The 24158-nt window shown below is 39.4% G+C and overlaps 1 protein-coding gene across 1 annotated transcript in view; it reads left to right on the forward strand.

Annotated features, from left to right (window-relative positions):
- The window catches only part of ZSWIM6 (zinc finger SWIM-type containing 6), a 118567-nt gene extending 94702 nt beyond the window's left edge, over positions 1-23865 (forward strand). The window contains exons 8-14 of the mRNA XM_086770195.1: positions 1520-1666; positions 3774-4034; positions 7275-7410; positions 12569-12726; positions 13250-13413; positions 18830-18911; positions 21235-23865. Coding sequence (XP_086626321.1) covers positions 1520-1666; positions 3774-4034; positions 7275-7410; positions 12569-12726; positions 13250-13413; positions 18830-18911; positions 21235-22097 — 1811 coding nt within the window. The 3' untranslated portion in view covers positions 22098-23865. The remainder of the gene's footprint in view (positions 1-1519; positions 1667-3773; positions 4035-7274; positions 7411-12568; positions 12727-13249; positions 13414-18829; positions 18912-21234) is intronic.
- The last annotated feature ends 293 nt before the right edge of the window (positions 23866-24158 follow it).

Consider the following 24158-nt stretch of genomic DNA (forward strand, 5'->3'; position numbering starts at 1 on the left):
CTCTTACATGTGAAATTAAAAAAAAAAACCAACTTTTTAATATCACAAAATGTGCTAATCCTCTCTATAAGCAGATGAATTCTGCAGCTACAGCCTATCTTTAAGTTTTAGTTCAGCAAACAACACATGCTTCTGCTTAGCTTTTATTCATGTGACTGATCTGACGTCCGTGGAACCGCTTGCTTGATTTAATGTTAAATGTGTGTGTTACTGGAGTACTGAAGTCTTTGACATGACAGGAAGGAAGCTCATAAGTAGGCACAGTAGATTAAACAGAACATAAGTAAGTCAGTAAGAAGTCAGTGTGATTAATCCTTTTTGTTAATATTACTTGCCTTCTGCCTGTTGTTTTTAGTACATGCTATTTGTTAGTAAGACAATGATTTACTTGTTTGTTCTTCATATTACATATCGGTGAATTCTTTTAAAAAACTCCACCCTCCAGAACACACAGTTCAGCAGTGTGGCTGTGTTTTATTTTGTAGCCCTACACATTTAAATAGTCAAGAAGCAGGATTTTAAAGCTCTGTAATAATACATATGGTTACTCAGAAAGATGGCACTTTGTGAACTAGAGAGAGGGGAGGCAGGTACAACTTAGCGTGTAACAGGCAGAGAAACAGAGCATCCATAACAGCTTGTATAGAGTTTTTTAATGGTCACCCGTAATGCATCTGATCTCTCATAGTTCAGTCGCGTGTATGTGTCTAGCAGGAAAAAAGTTGGGAGTTGGAGTCAAAGGGGAGCTATTGAAGGGATTTGAGCAATCTCTGACATGTTAGCACAACCACTTTTCCTTCGGTTCACTGTGGTAAACAGTTTTTTTCATACTCTAACTGAATGGACAAGGGCTACAAAACAAAGTATCCATGAAAGTCTTTGACTGAAATTTTTGAATGACAAAACGTGCACTTGGTCCACTTGAAGGGTCTTGTATACCTCATTTAAACATTTCATTCTTTTTTTGAAGTACCTGTCATTCTGAGTTTGTTACTTCAATAAATATTTAGATGCAAGATAAGCTCATATGTTATTTATGAAAATGGAACATATTTTAGAATATTTTCATTTATGATTCTATGATTTATTTCAGTGCTATCATATTAACTTAAAATGTAAAAGGGGTACTATGTATTTTTGAGTGAGGAAATGGTTGTGAATATTTTACCAAAAAAAGTCTTTGCTCTAATTTTTCAGCAGACATTTTTGGAAGAGTTACTATTATCAAGTAAGAGATTTCAAAAGACACTGCAGTTGAAATTTTTGACCCAAAATAGACTTCAGTAGTGCTCAAAATGCTGTTTGTCCTTCTTTTTCTTTTTTCCTCTTTTAATGTATTCACAAACGGCCATGAATTCACCCTGAAAGATAACTAATTTCTCCTTCTAAGTAGAAGCTACTGGAAGTACTTTCAATTTTGTACAGAGATACTTTAAATCAGTTTTACTTTTATAATTGTTTTGAGGGTCTAACATGTGCTCTCTTTCCTTCTCTCCTCCCTCCCTTTTTGCTCTCACAGAACTGCTCCACAGAGGAGTAACCTCAATAACGAATCTTGAAGGTTGGGTGGGACACCCGTTGGACCCCATTGGCACACTCTTCAGTAGTCTGATGGAAGCCTGCAGGGTGGATGATGAAAGCTTCCATGGATTCTCAGACTTCACGGGTAAGGCCAGGCAAAGGGAGCAATCTTCTGTATGTCTGCATTTACTAGAGGCATTTTTCTATCTTGCCTTTCTGAATCGGCTTCAAAGCCAGTGTTTTTGTAGTATAAGAACTCACATTTGCATTCCTTAAGAAAACACAAGTAACAAAAGATATTTTAAGTAAAATATGAAAGCACTTAAAAAATTGCCAGTTAACTCATTCATAAAGACAATTCTGTATTTCACACTTGAAATAAAAATAAACAAGACTTTATAGCAGCAGCCCTCTCCACATATATTGGTATATCCTCTTTCTGAGAAATTACAGGAAATCACAGAATTGAGGTTGGAAGGCACCTCTGGAGATCATTTAGTCTACCTGCTGTCCTCAGAGCAGGGTCACCTAGAGCAAGTTGCCCAGGACTGTGTCCAGTGGGCTTTGAATAACTCCAGGAATGAACACTGGATATCCTCTCTGGACAACCTCTTACAGTGTTCAGCCACCCTCACAGTAAAAAATTGTTTTCTTATGCTCAGATGGAATTTCCTGTGTTTCAGTTTGTGCCCATTGCCTCTTGTCCTGTCACAGGATACCACTGAGAAGAGTCTGGCACTGTCTTCTTTACATTCTCTCATCAGATATTTATACATTTTGGTAAGATCCTCCTGAGCCATCTCTTTTCCAGGCTAAATATTCCCACCTGTCTCACTCTCATTTTGAGAGCTGCTGCAGTCCTTTAATCTTCTTCATGGCCCTGCACTGGATCTGCTCCAGTTTGTCCATGTACTGGGGAGCCCACAGCTGGACATGGCACTTCAGGTGTGGGCTCACCAGTGCTGAGCAGAGGGAAAGGATCACCTCCCTTGACCTGCTGGCAATACTTCTAATGCAGCCTAGGATATTACTGGAATTCTTAGCTAGTATGTAATATTTCAAATAGATGACAAAACACTTAAAATTGATAACATATATGTTCTATAAATTATCTGAAAATAGTGTTGCAGTATAAATGCAAGATTTAGGGTAGGCTATGTATGCCCATTGTAATTTTGGTATTTGCTTCTCAGGAGCTTAACTGATTGATTCCTTATTCTCAGTCTCTTTCTACCTCTGCGGTAGCTTCTTATCACCACTTGTGTGGACAGAAACTGGATTCGTCCCTCTGCTACCGGCAGCTCTTATGATGCACATCCACAATCTTCTTAGGGCTTTACCTCAAAACTCGTTTTATTTAATTAGATATTCTTCAATAAATTTCTAATCCCATATCCAACAATTCTGGAAGAACTTTCAATTAAAAGAAATTGGAAATCAGATTCTTTGCAGTTGTTAGAAATAAAACAGCCCTTTGAAATAAAAACAATGTGTGTTGAAAAGTAACTTCTTCCTACACACACATATGCAATCTACCAAATGCTTTCAGGCTTCTCTTTTGCTACAGTTGTCCATCTGCTTACATCTGTCCACTGTAACTCTTTGTTCCCAAATTAGACTGTAAACTACTGCAGGTTGGAATAGTGTTTTGTCATGCCTGTAAAGTGCCAAAGGAAGTAGTACTACTCTTTAAAGTAATTACTGGCTTGGTCTGTATGGAATTTAATCCATAATTTAAAGTAGGACTTCTAGTGTTAACAATATACATTTTTGTCATAAATACAAATATGAAAAATAAAAAAGTCTAAAAAGAGTGCTAGCAAACACTAAAGTTGTGGGGTTTCCAGGCCTGTTGTAATAGCATCAACCAAAATCTATGCAGGTGTATAAGCACCTCTTGCACATCAAGGCAAGATACAGAAATGGGTGCGGAAAAAAAAAATTGATCTTCTGATTTTGGCCTTACTGACACAAAGCTGGAAAAACTCCTTTCTCTAAATTGTGCAGTTTGAAAATGAAAATTTTTTACGAGTGTGTTATTTAAAACCTAATTGTTTTGTGTATTTCTGTCATGTGGAATTGGATGGGATATTTTAGATTGGATCATTGGATCTTGACATTGCATTAGTAATTAAAATAATTTTTAAAAATGAATACTGACAGAGGAAGCATTTGTAAATGTGGCATTGTAGGCAGATTATTGGTTAGAGTGATTTGCTGATGTGGTGTTCTTTCTGTGTCACTCCTTACAGAGCACATGGGGCAATGCAAATCTCTGGAGTACCAGCACCTGCCTGCACACAAGTTTTTGGAAGAAGGGGAATCTTATTTAATGCTGGCTGTGGAAGTAGCATTGATAGGGCTGGGACAGCAACGAATAATGCCAGATGGCTTGTATGCACAAGAGAAGGTTTGTCGAAATGAGGAGCAGCTCATTTCTAAGCTACAGGAAATTGAATTGGATGATACTCTGGTGAAGATTTTTCGAAAACAAGCAGTCTTCCTATTAGAAGGTAACTCAATATAGATGCTGACTGCTTCTTTAAACTATCTTTGCTTACACAAGCACACAGAACTAGTATTTCTGTGGAAACTGCCTTACATACTCCAATGTTTTTTTGATGTAGAACTCCAGCATGATTTTGTTTCCAGTCTCTTATGAAAATCAAACATACTTCAGATATCACATGACTATAGAGATAAGGCATCTATTGACCTATAAGCCTTACGTTTTAGTTTTTATTACATTTTGTTCTTTAGATTTGTTGCTTTTTGTAATCTCAGTATCCTGATTATACAACCCAGGCTCACAAATAATATAGACATCACAAATATAGACATCAGTGATCATCAGCAGTTCTCAGGTAGCAAAATTCTGGAAGTGTTCCTTTTCTCCTGAAAAAGGGACTGGCAGCTTTGTTAATGTGTGAAGAATTTTACCTCTGTTCCCAAGTGAAAAGCTCAGATGATTTACTTAGAATGGCTGTAACAGAAGTGTAATGTTTTATTTGTAGCAACTGAGATAATTACTTGCCTCTGACGTTTGTATCGTATGTGAAAATTGAAATATATGGTCAAATACTGAGGTTTGAGGCCTGGTCTTGTAACTAAATTTTGACTAAGACAAACAATTGTATTTGGGAATTAGCTGGTGGCTTGCAATAAAATCTGTAGCTTTTAAAAAGGCTTACCGTGTAGCACTTAAGCCTCATGTTCAGAGAGTAGTCTTATGGGTGAGGTTATCTTTCTAGTTTTTGTATTTTTAAATGGAAGAAAAAACTTCAGAGGAACCAGTTAGCCAAAGGCATGGTGCAGGTTTCTGAGTGCTTGCCCAAGGGATGGTGGGAAGTGTGGTACTGCTGTAGGTTCAGTTGTGTAGACAACTGTTACGCAGCAGTTAGGTTTTGCTTTCTTTCTGTAAGACATTTGTCTTTTGAAACTTCCTGTTTAGTGGAAGAGGTGCAGTATGTTGTTTAGGTTTCTCAGCTTTGAGTCATGATTTTTGCCCAGGTCCTTAAAAACTTTGGCCCTTACTGATGATGCTGTTTGAAACCTCAGACACACACACGTGCGCACACGCACACCATGGGGAGAGGTTCTGTTATGGTGTGGCTGTACTGCTGCTTTATGTCCTTTGGACAAGAACAGCTACTCGCTGGTTCCAGCTATTAACCACCATACAGGGATCCTATGGATTATAATATCAATTTGCTGCATCCGTTTACTGGTAAGGACCCTTTATGTGGAAAAAGCAGGATTTCTCTCAAGTGTTCTCTAATAATTCTAGTTTACTGCAGTGATCACTGAAATTCTTTTAATGTTTTCTTAGAGTAGTGAACAAGTGATAATAGCAGGAAGTCTGCTAACTACCTACAAAATTGCTGTGGTGAGCAGTGTGCAATGATGGTCTTGCATTACTGTGTGGCGAGAAACCTGGCTTTCCTGCAGTAGCTTCGGTTTACTCCAGGTTAGGCAGAAACTGTCAGCTCACATGGAGGAAAAACTGTGCAGCGATTTAAAATGCTAATCATATACATCGTGTTTTTATAGTTAAAGTCCTGTAGATATAATAAAGAAAGCTTAATCAAATATTAAGCTGATTTCTATACTGTTAATGCAGATTAATGCATGCTGTATGTAGCTACCATTTGAGTGGGAAAGCAAAACGTAAGACTGTTTTGCAAAAACTTCTGTAATTTTTTGCTTGACTGCTAAGTTAACGGCAATATATATTTTCATAGAAATGCTTTGTGATGTATTCTTCCTGTCCTATCTGAGTTTCTGGCTGGACCACCAGCTGGCAAACATACACGAAATGGCTTCTTTCATTGAAGCAATGCCAGCTAATTTTGAATGGCTTTCAACTTCATTTTAAATTATTGAGACTCACTGTCACCTACTAAATCTTCATTGACATTTCCTTTGTAATCAACCCCAGTCTTCAGAAATGCCCACCTGTGGAGCTTAGAATTTTTTAATGCCTAGTGATTTTTATCTTTGCCTGTTGTGCTAAGCCACTAGTCAGAAAAAACATTGCTGAAACATCTTGGCTGTTTCACATCTGCTTCTGGATAGGGCCAGACCTGTTAGTTTGAACCGCTGCTGGAAGCTGTTTCAGTCACATGTATGACTCTGAAGCAAAGAAGTGTACTCACATGGTCACTGGTCCGTCCATCCAAGTGTAGTGGGTTAGAGCCTCTAATAGTAGTAGTAACTCCTAGGACTGCTGGCTGCTATCTGTGCAGTAACAGTCCAGTAATACTTACTGTAAGATTCTGTATTTTGCAATATTTAATGCCTGAACCTCTAGTCACTGAAGTAAAAAACTGTTTGACAGTTTTCCTATTAACAGGAATAACACTCTTAAGCTGGCAGGAAAAATGTGAAAATGGTATTCACATGCACCATGAGCATTCAGAACTCATCAAGGAAATAGCTGCATTTAACTTCTTTGTTATTCTCAATCCTGACACTGCTATTACAAAGTCGAAATACTGCACTGGCTGCACTGTGAGAAAAATCCATTGCCCTAGCAATGGGGATCGTTTCCCTACAATACAATTTTTAAGGTCTTACGGCTAAACTGGACTAACAAAACCAGCTTTGGTGCAAGCATCTGACCTAGCCTTCTCTGGACACCAAGTCCAGACCAAAGTGTTATTTAAATTCCTAATGTCAGGTGAGACATTAATAGGGATCAGCTGCTGCGGTAGTAATTGGTCATGTAACTTCAATTAAAGATAGGCATTTTTCCACTGTAACCACTCTTTTTTTGTTGGTGTGGTTTGTTGGTTTTTTTTTTTTTTCCTTCCTTTTGGTGGATTTGTGATAAAGCAGTCACACACCAACAACGTGCATCGGGATTCCTGTGCACAATGTAACTACGTGGAGGCAAATACAGGATTATCACTTTCTACTTTTGCATACCACACAGGCTTGTTGAATGAGCCCCATGGAGCACCAGAATGATTTTGCCATTTGTATGTGCACTGGTAGTGTGCTTAGTACTGTGCAATTTACAATCTGTCTTGTTGTCTCGAATATATGATATTTAATATACTTGTAATACATTGTACATATGTGATATATGTGCAATATATTTCACAGAAAACAGCAATGTAATTTTACCTTTTGTACAGCAGACTCTGTCTCTGAATACCGATTTTAACTGAAGCTATAGTGAATGTTTTTAAAGCTCCGGAGACTGGGGTGTAGTAGTATGTAAAGGCTGACATTCTTTCTCTTTCCCACAGCTGGACCATATAGTGGTTTAGGTGAAGTTATCCATCGAGAGAGTGTTCCAATGCACACATTTGCCAAGTATCTCTTCACCTCTCTCCTACCTCATGATGCTGAACTGGCATACAAAACTGCACTGAGAGCCATGCGGTACGTATTCACGAACCATTTAGAAAGAACACAAGTAGTGATTGGGAAAGGGGAAAAAGCTTGGTAATCAAGACCTAGCCTTTTTTTTTTTCCTAAAAGAGGCATTCCTCCCTTTAAGGAGAAATTGTTTTGGTTCTGTCATCTGTAAAAGCAATTGGTGTCTGTATTAACTTACAGTATAATAATTTATAAGTATACAATTAGTGTTTAGCTACATCTGTAAAAGAGCATTCTCTCTTGCAAATCTTTCTAGAATCCCACTTTTGGGGCACATTAGTTTTATGTTAAACAATGACAGCTTTAGCATGTGCGTTCTCACCCATGTGGTTGTGTGTGTGTGTGTCTGTCTGATGGTATTGGCAAGGAAGTGAGGAAAGAACCATCTCACCTGCAGTCTTAGGATCATCTGCTACTTAGCCTGTTTGGTGGGACTACTTGTTCCACCAGCCTTCTTTATAAATTAACTCTCAGTATTAGATTAGAATCTATATGGTGTGGTCTGAGCCAGTACTTTTTTTTCTTGTGCTTCATGATGAAGCAGTCTTGCCCACTTCTGGGTGAACACTGGGAATTTAAATGCAGTATGTCATATGACAACAAAATGTATGACTTGCATCCCATTTGTCTTCAGTAATCAGGAAAATGATGTTTCTCGGAGTGCTCAGTGTGTGCTCACTTTATCTCAAGGCAGGCCGGATTGCTAATGATGACTAAGAGAAGCCTTCTGAAGAAAGTTTCTAGGGCCTGAGTGATCAGCGATAAATGTGTTGTCCATATACAATGCAGGGAAGAAACTCGTCCCATCTGGATTGTCTGGTCGCTGTCAAGAACGTTGTAGTTGATCGTTGACAAAGAATAGCCATAACTGAATACTAAGAGCAATCAAGTCTGAGATCTTAAATTTAAAAAAAAAAGTTGAGTTTTTCTGGTCATTATTATCAGGAGTGATTGCAGAGTGATTGACAGATTGCCCACATAAGTAGTGTTTTGCCTCATCAGACAGATTGTGTCCTACTACTGTTTATTCTGGAGCTAGTTTCTCCAAAAACATAGAAGAAAATAATTTTGTGTTCAAAGGACTAAATGGGTGGGCATGCGTAAGAACAAAACATAGCTACTATCAGGTCAGGCTAAAGGTCCACTTAGCCTCTTGGGTTGCCTCTGAGAGTATCTAGTAATGGATGTTAAGGAAGGAATCTAAGAAATGGGAAGAGTGACCTTGCATACTTGCTGCTTATGATTAGCATTTTAGGAAATAGATTGAGAAGACAGAAGTGCATTACTGCTGAACTATTGAGAAGATTCAAATGTATGATCAGAAAGCTGTCTAGGCCATCTACGTACACCCCTCTTCTTTTATTGCAAGTCCATCAATAATGGACTGGTTGTATCAGATGAGAAAGATAGTACAAAATGTGGTCGGTGAGATTTTTTGTTTGGTTGGTTTTTTGTACTGTATGGTGTTTTGTTTTCTGTTTGGGGTTTTTTTTTTTTTTTCAGACAAGTCAATTTTATAAGGTAGACTTGTGTCCTTGTATTTATTTTCAGTCACTACCTTAAAGAGTTTCTCAGAGATTGTTTGTGTGGAGTTTTCCTCCTTAAACTAAACTACTGAAACCACCCTGAAAGGCTGGAATAGACATCTATCAGCAGCTTTGCACAGCGCACTGAATGCTTCAGTGAACATGACAGCAGCATGCCAGTCCTTTTGAACAAGGATTTGGGCTTTCCCCAGAACCTAGTCATAAGTGAAAAGTTCTTTTCTGGAAGTTTCATTTCTCAGCTGGAAAAACAACCAGGATCGACCCCTGGGGGTAGTATTCGTTGACTTAGCAAAAGCCTTTGACACGGTGAGCCATCATCACGGCTCTTATTCAACGGGGCGTGGACAATCATATTATTGCCCTAATTAAGAACTTGTGCAGTAACATCAGTACTCGAATCCACCTGAAGAATGAGCAGTCTGATCCCATTGGGATCCACAATTCTACATTGAAAGATCCAAATGATGAAATCTCCAGTTAGTCATGGGGAGCTCCAGCCATCTTTTTGCGTGAAGCTGTCACCTCAGCCAAAGAAGTTACTTCTCAAACAGACCAGTATAAGGAGCTGTCAGTTCGTTTCCATCTGGTAAAATCACAGGAGACATCAGCGTAATTGGGGCTTTTCTCCGTAGCCCTTTTGTCATCACTTTATATGGCAAATGAGAGTTCAATCCTAGATAATAATCAGTCTTTCTATATTTTGATATTTGACACTCTTCAGAAATGTGGACTGCTATCTTGAACCGTGGTAATGGCAGATTTAGACACTTTCTATTCTATGTCTGCATTCGTAAGCACTTTCTCAAGTTCTTCTGAAGAAGATTTGTTACCCTTTCCATTCGCACCAAAGCAATAGTTCAGTGTATAAAGGACTCCTGATAAAAAAAAAAACAAATGAAAAACTAACTTAATGCCTTGAGGAGGAAGAAGAAAGCAAACATGAAGGTTGAATGTCTGTCTTATGGTTGTGAGGTTGAATGGATCAGAAAAGGAAAACTTGGAGCATCTTTTCTTCAGTGGCGGAGAGGAAATGGCTGTGGCAAGGACGGAAATCTCATGTGGAAGTTAGTAAAGGTGCTGTGTAGAAATCTGTGATTGCTCATGCTTTCAGAAGTGGAGCATATTTATTTCTTCACTTCAACATTTGTTAAAGCCCAAGACCCAGAGAGCTACTGTCTAGACATAAGTGTTTACTGTCAGTCTACACACAAGACTACACAGCTCAATGACCCTTGATGGCAGCTGTGGAGTATTTTACCTCTCTGTATTCAAAATCACCTGTTGTTTCATTTTTTGAATCCAGTTTGAGTGTGTGGAACACTCAGTTTGAAATCAATGGAAGCAGAGACCGTAAAGCCTTTCATGCATGTACGTCAGATCTGGAAGGAAAGGGTTGTGCTATCACTGATGCTCATTGTATACAGTTCTCTACTTGCAGCTCTGAAACATATGGAGCAGAGCTTTGGAGAATGTGAATCTGCACTGACCTAGTTGACTGCTCGCTTGGAATCTGAGCTTGAATGTTTATCTTAGTTTGGCTGATCCCTTGTTAAGCCTGAATTTCATCCAGGCTTTGGGAGCCAGACTTTAATGTTGATGTTTAATCACAAGGTAGCTTTGCTAAAACCTAGCTAAATAATTGATGTTTCAAAGGGGACCAAAAAAAAAAAGTGAAAAATGCTAAATCTGCTTGTGCTTGTTCTGATGTTCCCTAATCTTGCCAGAATTGCATGAAAGCCACTAATTCACAACAGCATTTCTTTTCATAGCAAAGGAACATAGAAGCTGGCGATGAAATTCAAAGTGACAAAAGATTTCCCCCAAACAGCCTCTTTCTTTCATGCTCTTTGTCTATTTACTCATAACCGAACAATGCCTTTTTGCATTAGGTAGTTGGGACTTTTACTGTTTATTGAAAACATCTAATAATGCATCTCCCCCTTGCCCTCTCTCTATGCTTGGCAAAAATCAGCTGAAGAGTTAATATGTATTTTATTTTTATATATTTAAAGCTGTAAAAAGAGGTGTCTCAGTGGTACTAGGGAAGAGATTCAACTCTATACAAATCAAAAGGGAAGTCTTTTTTTAATTATTATTATCATGCACATAAATGTGTCTGAAAATGTTAACATAACCTGCTCATAGTTATTTATGTGGTGTGTTGTATTTGTATGTGTCTGCTAGACACCCTGCTGTGTAGTCAAAATTACCTTTCTCAGGAAATTCTTAAAGATACTCTCATATGCTTCAGGAAGCAACAGAAAACTGATGGAACTGCAGCAGATGTCTTTTTTTTTTTTTTTTTTTTTTCAGTAAGATAGTTTTAAGATAAGCACTCCAGCTACTTAAAGAACTTAAGTATTTAAGTGCTAGAAATTATGAGTTATGTTTAAATGAGCTTATTCCATAAGAAATATTATATCGCAGAAAATCTCAATGCTTTGTATTTTCAATATTCAGTAGTTGCAATTTTATTGACAAGAGAAATCCAATTTCCTTTGTCCTCTCAGAAGACTTCCTCCTAGAAAATAACTTACATGTGAAAGCTGATAGAAACAGAACTCAGATATTAATGCTGATCAAAAAGCTAAGCATTGGAAGGGCTTTTCTTCTGGACATTGTCTATTAATATTGTTTGGTGTCTCATTAACTGTTCGTGTCCTTGAACTATGCTTAATTGTATTGAATAAAAATGCCTGGTTTTGTTCACGCCTATATTTTGCATTGGCATTTGTATTCTATCTAGTGTATTGGTTGTATCTAGTGTAAGGGCCATCAGCTCAGTCTCTGTGCTGGGCTGTAGTTTGTGTTGTAGTAGTCAGCAACAAACACATTAATTTATATTTTCTCAAACACATTAATTTGAATTTTCTGAGTATGAATTGTCCTTGATGGATAAGACTGTTGTAGATTGACACATGCTCCAAGAAGTTCTTGCTTCAGCATTAGAAAATGGAGTCTGAAAAGTAACTTTAAAGGAAACTTCCTCTGTCACTGCTATTTGGGACCTTACTATCAGATTATGGTACATTATAAAACATTAGGCTGAAGTGTAAGGACTTTAAAAAGTAATCATATTTGAGCAGTAAAATGTCCTTTTTGATATGTTTGAATTTATTGCAAGGTCAAAATTTGAATGACTTGTTGAATATCCCTCTCCCTTTGAGCATTTGTAAGTGAAGAAAGTGTGTTCCAAATACTGAAAAATATTTACATGTTCTCAGTCCTGTGGAGAACTACTCCACTTTCCTTTCTGAGGGCTGTGTTTAAAGACTTGAAGCAAGGCAGGGAAAAAAGCTTCAGCTCTGTGCGTGATGCAGAAAGTTTTTGCTGCCTTGGCTAATGAGTGGCTTAATTGTACTGTGAATTCCTGCAGATGCCCACTGATGTAGACAAGTTTGGTTGGCAAATGGACTTTCAAGATTCCCCAAGAAGAGAAGTGGTTTTTCAATCTTTTTTTTTTTTTTTTTTTTTTTTTTTTTTTTTTTTTTTTTTGTGTGCTCACAAAGGCACATTTCATGAACAAGGTCAAGTGTTCTTGCAGCTTTAGTTTTACTTGTGAGTAACCTGATCTAGTAATTATTTAAAAAAAGAGTATTTCTTCCTTATTTCAGGTTGCTGGTATTGGAATCTACAGCTCCTTTGGGAGACGTGTCCCGCCCGCACCACATTGCATCAGTTGTTCCAAACCGGTATCCCCGCTGGTTCACCTTAAGTCACATCGAGTCCCAGCAGTGTGAGCTGGCGTCAACCATGCTAACAGCAGCCAAAGGTACATTGTTGTCAGTTATGTACTCAACTAAATGTATGCTTTTAATATTGCATGGAGTAAACAGGTTATAAAACTTGTGTTTAGGAATCCAAATTGCAGTCTGACAGGAGCTTGAAATGAGTACAACAAACTGAAGTGGTGCAAACCTGTCACTTAGTTTTCTAGCAGAGTAGCTAAGCTAGCTAGATGGTAGCCAAATGAGCTTGATTTGAGGCTGATGAGACAGCTTTTTACTCTCCTGACGCATGATGTACACGGCAAAACCCAGGAGTGGACAAATCGCTTCTAAAATTCACAAGTCACGATGACTTTTGGCCAGATGCTGCACTAACAACATCAGACACTAGAGGAGTCTTGTATCTTGCATTCATATGTGATTTAATTATGGAAGGTTTCTGAAAACAAACTGTCTGTAACTGTGAAATATCATACTATTGCATAGCAACATCAGGCTCAATTTTAATGTGTCTCTGGATGTTTTGGGAGCGTGTTCTGTTTTGGTAATTCTGTTTACACCTTGCAGGTGATGTTCGGAGGCTGGAGACAGTGTTAGAATCCATCCAGAAAAATATCCACTCCTCATCACACATCTTCAAACTTGCCCAGGATGCATTTAAAATCGCAACACTCATGGACAGCTTGCCAGACATCACTCTTCTAAAAGTTTCTCTGGAGTTGGGCCTTCAGGTATTTCCCTTGTTCATTACTACTACAGTAGAAGAAAGGAATTTGACCCAGTCTTGGTGGGGATAGCTCTTTAGCACTGAGGACCATACTCTGTTTGGGGTCTATTTGGAGTTTTTAGATTCTATTTTCTGATACAAAGCACAATTGACTGGTAGACAGTCTCTTTGTGCCATTTAGGTGGAAGAGAGAGCTGGCAGTGGCTGGCTGCAAGGCACTGTTCTGTTCAGGGCTGACCAGTGCAATGGATTCAGGAATGTATGTATGACTGGCTAGAAAGCAAAATTATTCTGCTTGCCAGAAATGCACTGTATTTTTGGCATGGCCTTGAGGAGTTTCTTACCATTCCTTCCCTTCCTTTCCCCTAAATAAGATTTGGTAGGTGCTTGTTGAATTATTACAGAAAGCCAAGGTCAAACATAATGACCTGTTTCTAAGCAGTGTGCTAACAGCAGCCCTCTCACTTCCTTCATCAAAATCCTGCCCTCCACAAGCTGTGGGACAGTCAGATGTATCAGACTCAGCTTGAAGTGTACAAGAATCGCAGATCTATTTTCAGACTTTTAGGAGAGAGTTTGCAAGCTAAAAGGGGACAGCTAAGTTTTGTTTATCTGGAGTAGTACTGCCTTACACTGATGAGTCTTGGAGTTTACACAGTTCATTTCAACAAAAATAGATCTCTTCATTCCCCATCAGGGAGTTCTTCAAAAAAACCTTGCAAAGATCAGGAAACCATTTATTACTTTGCTTCAGTAAACAAAGCTCCAAAGTTTTCTGGGGAAAGGATATTATCCTAGTTGCTTCTTGTGCCAAAGAAAGATACTATTCGCCTATTTTAGATGTTTAGAAGCTAAGGTTGCTGTGGAAACCTGCTTTTTTCTCACGTCTTGGTATTTTTCTGCTTTAAATGTTTACTAGAGAGAGAGAGAGATCCTTATGGTTAACCTGTGTGTCACCTCAAGTATTCACCAGGTGTCATTCAGTGGTAGCAGCACGCTTTGGGTGTCACTGTATTCATGGATACCCCTGTGTGGTTAATGGTGTTGTCGGAATATCTTCGATGAGATCTAGTAAAAGAAATACAATGAACCAATACTTTCTCCTCAGTCCTAGGGTTGGGAACAAACTGATGTGGAACTTGTCCACTGTCCTGGCTTATGAAGGTGTTTTAACAATCTCAAAGGTAGTTTGCTTTCTAGGAGGAAGATGCATTGCCATTTTCTAGTAGTAAATCATAGCTGTGTAGATTTCTACAGTAATGATTTTCCTACAAAATTGTTAGTGTCAGCATTGTCTCTAGTGACCTACAGATGCTTACCCCTTTCCTGCCTGCCCTGTGCACCCCCTCCGCCAACTTAACGGCAATTAGGTTGTTTGTATTCACTGTCTAGTATCTGACTACTTATGACATTTGTGTGTCCTAGAAAACTTTCTCCCCTCACGTGGTGAACTGAGCAGCAGTGTCTTCAGGGGTGTACTGTTCTGCCTCAGGTACAGCTATGACAAGTTGGCCTGATTGGGCTGAGGAGATGATACCAACAATTTCACAACTCTGTCACTGGGATCTCTGTGACAGAAAAGTCTCTCACTTTTTTCTAGATTTGACAGTAATGTGTAGACTCCTGGGTTCTTTCTCCCTATTTCCAATGGCAGCATGTGTTATACGACACAGCAGAAGGAAGGCTTTTAAACTGGCTGGGGAAAGAGGTCATCAGCATGGCCAAAGAGGCATGGAGCATCTCAGGTATATCCTGTCCTTCAGAAGCTTACTTGCATAGACACTGTAAGATCTACAGGTACAGGAAAGGCTTCTGTTCCTCTCTTTGCCTGTTGTATGCTACATCAGTGCCAGTATTGCCGCACACATACAAACAGATACTGCTGGCAGAACTGCTGAGCAAGTTAGTGCTGGTGATCATAGAATCATAGAACAGAATGGTTTGGGTTGGAAGGGACCATTAAAGGTCACCTAGTCCAACCCCCCTGCAAGGAGCAGGGACGTCTCCAACTGGATCAGGTTACTCAGAGCCCCATTTAACTGGACCTCGAATGTTTCCAGGGATGGGGCATCCACCACCTCTCTGGGCAACCTGTTCCACTGTTCCACCACCCTCATTGTAAATCTTTTTTTTGCTAATGTCTAATCTACTTCCCCCTATTTTAAAACCATTACCCCCTGTCCTATCACAACAGACTCTGCTGAAGAGTTTCTCCCTGTCTTTCCTGTAGGCCCCCTTTAGGTATTGTAAGACCACTATAAGGTCTCTCTGGAGCCTTCTCTTCTCCAGGCTGAACAGCCCCAGCTCTCTCAGCCTGTTCTCACAGGAGAGGTGCTCCAGCCCTCTGATCGTCTTCGCAGAGCTCCTCTGGACCCTCTCCAACAGGTCCATGTCCTTCATTTGTTGGGGGCTCCGGAACTGGATGCAGTACTCCAGCTGGGATCTCACCAGAGTGGAGCAGAGGGGCAGAAACACCTTCCTTGACCTGCTGGCCATGCTGCTTTTGATGTAGCCCAGGATGCAGTTGGCTTTCTGGGCTGCAAGTGTGCATTGCTGGCTCATGTTAAGCTTCTCCTCCACTGGTACCCCTAAGTCCATCTCCTCAGCGCTGTTCTCAATCCATTCTCCATCCAGCCTGTATTTGTTCTCAGGATTGCCCCAACCCGTGTGCAGGACCTTGCACTTGGCCTTGTGGAACATTGAGGTTGGCACAGGCCCACCTCTCCAGCCTGTCAAGGTCCCTGTGGATGGCCTCCCTTTCTTCCTGCGCATCAACCGTGCCACACAGCTTAACATTGTCGGCAAACTTGCCGAGGGTGTACTCTATCCCACTGTTTGTGTTGCTGACAGATGTTAAACAGGGCCAGTCCCAATACTGATCACTGAGGAACGCCACTTGTCACCAATCTCCGCTTGGACATTGAGCCGCTGAGCACAACTCTTTGAGTGCAGCCATCCAGCAGATTCTTTATGCACTGAGTGGTCCATCTGTCAAATCCATGTCTCTCCAATTTAGAGACAAGGGTGTAATGCAGAACAGTGTCAAATATGCATCACTTGATGCGTATTTGGCAAGTGTTGTCCTTACTGCCCCAAACCTATGGATGAACCTCCTTCCAATGTGCATAATAAAGCAGTTTTACATTGGTGCAGGAGCTAATGATTGGTTGGCCATTTCTTATATATCTTACAGATGGTGTGATCTTCTGTCCCTCTAGCCTAAGAAATTCTTATAAAGATTCATCAAGGCAAAGTCAAGGTTATTCTGTGTGGAAGAAAGCTTAGCTTTCAGATAAGCTATGTAATTGACAGAGCCTTTTATCATTTTCAGACTTACTGACTTGTTGAGAAGCTCTCTTCAATTGATAGCACAGATCTTGGATAAATCTTGGACTGATGTGGAACTTCTTTTTACGAAGAGGTAGTTCAAGAGTATATTAAGCAGAAGTGAAGTAGTTCTTCAGCTACTTGTGCTACAGTATAACTTCAGCTGCTCCTTGGTCAGACTTTATTTTAAATCCTTGAGTCTTTTGTGATCAGTAAAGGAGGGCCTCTCTCTTGCTGTTCTCAGCTTGTCATTTTAATCAAATGAAAGGAACTTAATTCCAGGATAGTTCGTCAGGAAACTAGATATGGTATTGTTTTTCACTTTTGAGTTAGGACTGTCTACACTGGACCTGCTATTATGCCAACTACACATGCTGAAGGCTCTTGTGACTGCTGATCCCTTTGCAGACAACTACAGTGGAGGAAGTTATCAGAGAAGGCTTTCAGAGAAGTTGTCATTCACACAATTGGGGTTTTATTACCTCCTTCCCTCCTTCACCAGTAGCAGAATTCAGTCCATAACCCTGTATTTTCTCTTGGATTCACTCTGTCTGGGGGAAGCTGAAAATTCATCATGAATATTGGAAGAGTATTAGCCTTCAATTTGTGTGTGCGTCAGTCAGGAAGTCACCTAGACTCCTGGCCATTGGTGGACTGAATGGGACATAGTTGTATTCCAAAGCATTTTGACTTGGGGCTGCCTGTTTTTCTTCCAGAAAGACTTCAAGCAAAGGCTGGTTCCACGATTTCCTTTAGCCATATTTTCATACAGTAAAATCTGTTGGTTGGTCCTTACAGATCAGCTTGCTTTCTTTCAAAGTGCTCCAATCCAGCACTTAGATTACTGCTTAGGTAAAATGACACCACAGTGTCTAAGGCCAACAAAGCTGTCCTTGCCCTGTAACTTAGGGTGATGTGCAACCAGTCACTGAGGTCTCAAGGTGGGAGTGTTGGAGGCCAGCTTGGAACCAGTTATGGTTGCTTATAAACAGACTTCTTGGAGATCATCTGTGTATTTGTGCTCCTTGACAATCTTTCCATCTTCTTATCGTATGTACAGCATAGGACTAAAGGAGGTGACAGGAGTAACAAATACAGGCTGCATGCCACTTTGAAGTCGTCTTAGGATTGGGAGGGAATATGGATTGAGAACTCTCTTACAAATGCTGCCAATTCCAAACTGTTTTATGAGCGCATTTGTTGAGTTTAATATGTAAAGATCATTGCTGAGAACACTGTGATTGACCTATTACTATTATTATTGACCTCTTTATTTAATTGATAAAAATAGTAACACCACAGTATGATGACTGATATTGTAAGGGGAAAACTATTTGCTTTCTTCATCAAGATGTCTGTGGGGTCTCTCCAGTTAGCTGGAGCAGACTTTACATGCAATTTCCATGCAGTATTTGTTTTAACAAATAAACATATTTGCCCATGTTTTGAGAAATAACAGAGGCAATAACCACAAGTGATGTAAAATAGGGGCACTACAATCAAAGCTTAACATCGTTTTTCTAGGATTCCAGTGGTTTTATGATGAAACTTATTTGCAGGGACTCCTTGTTCAGGAAGAGAAATCATTGCTGTGGACTTCTTAATAATATCTGATTATATCTGGAATTCTGCATATATCTTTGCAGAATAAGTGGCCAGTCAAATCACAGTACACTAACTCCTGTCTGTATTGTTGACATTTTTCCACTTTAAACATTACTGTGCATAGAGGGAGGAAACATGATATAGTTTGATTTGAATAATTGGTAATTGATTGGGCTTTTTTTTGTTGGATGGGGGGCTTTTTTTAGTGGTTTTTTTTTTTCCTTCCCCATGGATGAAACAGTCTCTCTCGTCTAGCCTTGAAGGATCTACAGTTGGATTTAGTCTCTGCATGCTACTCTAAGACAGCTGAGTAATATTTTTCAGATCTTTTGACATATCAGCTAAAAAAGAGGTAACAGAGTAGAAAGGACACGATGCTACCATTTTAAGCCTCAGTGTGTTTGAGCAACTTAAAATCCCTAATTGTTAGCATATTGCCTTGGTTTGCAATAGGATTAATTTGTATTTTTCTTGTGTTATTTTAACAGGTGATGCGGATGACACTGTCAACACTGAATTGGCGACGGCGGGAAATGGTGAGGTGGTTGGTTACATGTGCAACAGAAGTAGGTATGTTCTGAGATGCTTCTCTTGTCAGCTAAGCTTAGAGGGCTTATCAACACCCAGGGCTTAACAAATGTGTTCCACTTTGTTCATCTGTAAACTTCCCTCAGTGAGAAGACATTATGGCAATGATGGTGGTTTGGGTTTTAGACACAGACCAAATGAGACAATAGCTGAGTAATGTAATGTGACTTCTTTCCCCTACAAGATGGAGGTCTACATAACCTCATGGGAAATACCCTAGATTTCTTCTTCTCCCCTCCATGATGGATTTGGGTTTGAGACTGCAACGGAGAAAGGGCTTGTGGTTAGGGGCAGTTGCACTATGCCACAACTTTGCTTGCTCTGAAAGGCAGGTGAGAGCTGTCTGGTCAGGTATGGGGGGAAGAACCAGAAAACAGGTGAATGAAGCGCTGAGTATGCCTGCTACTATGTGGCAGCCAGGATCTCTCAAAGGCATTCTCATTCTTAAGGGTTTTTTTAAGCCTCAGGGTAAATCCAAGCTTAGAGTGTAATGCATCTTTGTTATGTGGATATGACATTGTGCAGACCTCTGTCTGCACTGGAGAGCAAACTAAATACCAATGCACCCATCGTTAACCCTGTAAGGTGAAAATAAGGCGGAAGCAGAACCCGCCTCATACATAAGAGGACAGCAATGGGTGAGCAGTGAACTCGGCAGGACATTGCTCACTTCTGGGCTTTGCTGGGGATTTCCTGTGTGTCTTGATGAGGTGTCCCTTAGCTTCTGTATTCCAGTTTACCATCTGCAAGATGAGCATACAGAATCTGAAAATGAGGATGAGGGTATTAAAAACTGTTTAGTTGTGAAATAAAATAAAATTAAAAAACCAGCAGCTGTGGTGGTGGGAACAATATAAGTTCTTACGATAAGGGAGCAGTGTTAATTGTCACTAAAAGTATATCTGAAAAGCATGTTTCCCTACTGTATTTATTTCTTTTTCATATGTCTGAGTTGGATTGTATCCCGTAGATGCTTCTTGAGTTTCAGAACTTCAGAGAATTGCTGCCCCTTATTCTCTGGAATAGTTTATTCTTTGCTTTATGATCAAGTGGGAAATTACTGTTGTCAGTAGCATGGGAAAATACAGCTTGCCTTTGTATGCCCTCAACCAGAAAGTGGTTTGTGTCTGCAAATTTTTATGGAATTCTCTTGTTTTATTACTTACTTATCTTTGCCAAGATAATTATTACTGAAGCTATCTTACAGATATTAGTGCCTGGGTATTATTTTGTGCAGTTGCATATTGGCAAATAAAATGCTGGTTTTAATACTGCTTTAAATTAGTTTATATATTCTAATAGAAGTATCTCATAAAGAACCTATAATGTTATGCAAAGTACTCTTGAGACTTAATCAAGTTGGCAAAGCAAGGAATCTGTTTATTTAAATGAAGGTCTGATGTTCTCTGACTATGCTGAATTTTTGCACATGAGTAAGGGGTGTATGGGAAGCATCAGAGTCTCTATAGAGAAAGTGAGGACCTTTGGGTGTGGTTTGGGTGGGCTCGCAGATGTGTGTAAACTGCCTCTAGCAGTAATAAGGCACTCTAGTTGACTGTAAGGTTCAATTTATGCAACCCATTAGTTACTATTTCCCCCCCTCCTCCCCCTGCCCAACACACAGTCAAGCACATACATGCCAGGAATAAAGCGATATTATGGAAAATACCTATTTGAGATAATATCCAGTAGTTTGTATTGCTCAGAGTATTTCCCTAATAAGGATCTTGATGTTCAGATTTGCTACAAGATGAAAAAGCCTGTTGGGAGGAGGTGAGAGTTAGGATTTTTCTTATATATATATTTTTTTTAAGGTGTGCTTTGTATTAAATGCCATGTTATTGTATTAAAAAAGTCATTTAGCATACTTTCATATTCTTTTGTGCATGCGCTGTGCCTCGAGATGCAATGAGAAAATAAGTTAAAATTGCCTTTTAAAAAGTGTTTAATTTGAGGGCTGCTTTTGAGTGATGTGATGGGTCCAAATGAGCCAGAGCTTATTATCCTAATTGCATTAAATAACAAGTAATACAGCTCAGTTGTCACACCAGGAGATTAAGGTTTATCTTGCAGAGGCTTTTTTGTTATTCTCTGCATTTTGGTGACTGCTGTAGAGATTGCTGTAGAGTAGCCTGTGTTTTAGCATGGCTGGAAAAGGACCCTCCCTGGTTTACCCTTCTTGCTGAAGCACATCCGCTTGGATGAGCTGGCAACATCTTAGACTTTGTTGCAAATGTAATCTCTTGCTGAAAGTCTGTGTCTGCTAGGTTTTCAGTTATGGCTAATCCCTTCTTTCTCTCCCCAGGTGTTTATGCACTGGATAGTATCATGCAAAACTGGTTTACACTTTTCACTCCAACAGAAGCCACTAGTATTGTTGCTACAACAGTGATGTCCAACAGCACCATAGTCCGTCTGCATCTGGACTGCCATCAGCAGGAGAAGTTGGCTGGCAGTGCTAGGACGCTTGCTCTACAGTGTGCCATGAAGGATCCTCAAAACTGTGCCCTCTCTGCACTGACCTTATGTGAAAAGGATCACATAGCTTTTGAGACTGCTTACCAAATTGTTCTAGATGCTGCTACAACCGGCATGAGCTACTCGCAGCTTTTTACTATAGCACGATACATGGAGCACCGTGGTTACCCCATGCGGGCCTACAAGCTGGCCACTTTGGCCATGACGCATCTCAACCTGAGTTACAATCAGGACACACACCCTGCCATTAATGACGTTCTGTGGGCATGTGCGCTCAGCCACTCCCTTGGGAAAAATGAGCTAGCAGCTATAATACCTCTGGTGGTCAAAAGTGTCAAATGTGCAACAGTACTGTCAGACATTTTGCGTAGGTGTACTTTGACCACTCCTGGCATGGTGGGACTTCATGGAAGGAGGAACTCTGGTAAGCTCATGTCACTGGACAAAGCCCCTTTACGGCAACTCTTGGATGCCACGATTGGAGCCTACATTAATACAACTCATTCACGTCTCACTCACATCAGCCCGCGACACTATAGTGAGTTTATAGAGTTCCTCAGCAAGGCCCGAGAGACCTTCTTAATGGCTCATGATGGTCACATCCAGTTTACACAGTTTATTGACAACCTAAAACAAATCTACAAAGGCAAAAAGAAACTGATGATGCTGGTTCGTGAGCGGTTTGGTTGACAAAATTGTGTGAATGGGGGATTAGGGGGTGGGAGGGGTGGTTTGTTTTTACTTGAGCCTGCCTTTGTATCCTTTTTAACTTAAAGAAACAGAGCCACACCGGTATTATATGTGTATAGTTATATTGAGTTTGCAAACTAAACTGTCATGTTGTGAAAGTTTGTATGTGTGTTGGTTTTTTTGTTTGTTTTTTTTTTTTCTTTTTTCTGTTTTGTATGAGAGAGAGGTTCAAAAAGGTTTGGTTTACACTGAGTATATGTTGTCAAGTGGCAAAAGCCCACATTGCTCTCCTGTTCTTTCTGTATACGTTCACAGCCTCAAAAACAAACATATATTGCAATGGCTTTAAAAACCAAACAAAACACCTCCATCCTGTGATAAGTACCTCGAATGGATTCAGCTTTACTCCTTTATAACTCATCCTTACATTTCAGCATATTTAAACAAACCAACAAATGAAATACTAATAGTTAAAAGGCTGACCACGTGGCTTTGCAGTGCTGTTCATCCAGAAGCATGGCACACAATGCTTGTGCATGTGGAAACTTAGCGACTGTCAACATACATTCTCAGGGATTTATCAAAAAAAAATTAAAAAAAGAATGAGAGCATTTATTGTACTGTATATATATTATAGTATATGTCTGAATATTGAAAAATATAACATTAACTAATTTATAAAAAAAAAAAATCTATGTAATGCAAAATACTTGAAGCTGCAGTAGCTTGGTTTTAAACAAAAAAGAAAACCAATCAGAAGGACTAAAGTGCGCCTTGCTTCAGGGTTGGCTCAGGTGGTGAACTATATGCTGGGCATCTATGCAGAGCCACCTTTTGGATTGCATGGTTGGACTGATACCTATTTGGGGAAATTTTATATATATATATTTATACAACCTGTGTATACATATATATGTATGCACACATACACACATGCTTGTAACAGGCACTATAGTAAAGAGGGACAACAAAAAATACACAGCCAGAGCAGCAAGCCTTAGCATTAAGAATACAGTATGCCAGAATTGGGGATCGTGCCTCCTAGCCTAGAAGACTTAAAGAAATATCCTTTTTGACACAACGCAAAATGTTTTCCAAAATGATTGACGTGATACATTACGCCTTTGCAGTGAGCTAATAATAAGCTAACCTTTGTGCACAAATAACATATATATATATATTATATATATATATTCTGCATAGGTATTTTGACTTTGTGCAGGACAGAAAGTTGTGTAGGTATGACTGTTCTACTTTTCAGTTTGTTTTTTTAATATATTTTATTTTCTCTAGAATTACTCAAACAAAAGCAGCCTTCTATCTTGCCTTGTCTTAATGCTTTAAAATAACCAAACTGGAGATCTAACTACCAAACTGTTCATTATATTATTAAATACCAACTTTGGTTACAGTATAGTGTCTTTACTTTAGCTGACGGTTCTGTATCCTTGTGCTTTTTAAAGCAGTTTTTATGTTTTGGTGCAAAAGTTGTCCAGTGTCTCTTGTTCCCTTCATTAGAGAACATTCTAGAGGTATGTTTGTAGGTATTTTTGGTTAGAAAAACTATTTCATGCTCTCCATTTTATTTATTATAATAGATTAAAAGGTTGTACTTCATCACCCATGTAAACATGCTCATGAAGTTGAAAGTAATTAAGATTTGATACACTGATATCAATTTATTTATGTAACTAAATCACTGTTTTATAAACTTGTTAATGATCAACAACTTTTTTGTTTTGATTAAAATTAGTTTTTTGAAAATTGATTCTGCCTCCTTTATGGTATCTGTTACTGGAGTTGAATTGTGTACGGATATTTCATAGATCTTAAATGCCCAGCTTGCAACTTTGGTATGTTATGGTGGTAAGCAATATGATTGCCGCGCCCAGGAAAGAAAGATTTTGTTCCTCAAATGCGCTGAGGAATGACAGTGTTCACAGTTGCTGGTGGAAGAAAACCAGGTGCGTCAGAGGAGGGACCAAATGCTGCCTGTGATTGAAGCCATGTGGTCTGAACTGTTAGCGTTGACATAGCCCCCTGGTGAGGTGGTAGTGTGTG

This window comes from Chlamydotis macqueenii, chromosome Z, assembly GCF_036417535.1.
Source record: "Chlamydotis macqueenii isolate bChlMac1 chromosome Z, bChlMac1.mat, whole genome shotgun sequence".
NCBI lineage: Eukaryota > Metazoa > Chordata > Aves > Otidiformes > Otididae > Chlamydotis > Chlamydotis macqueenii.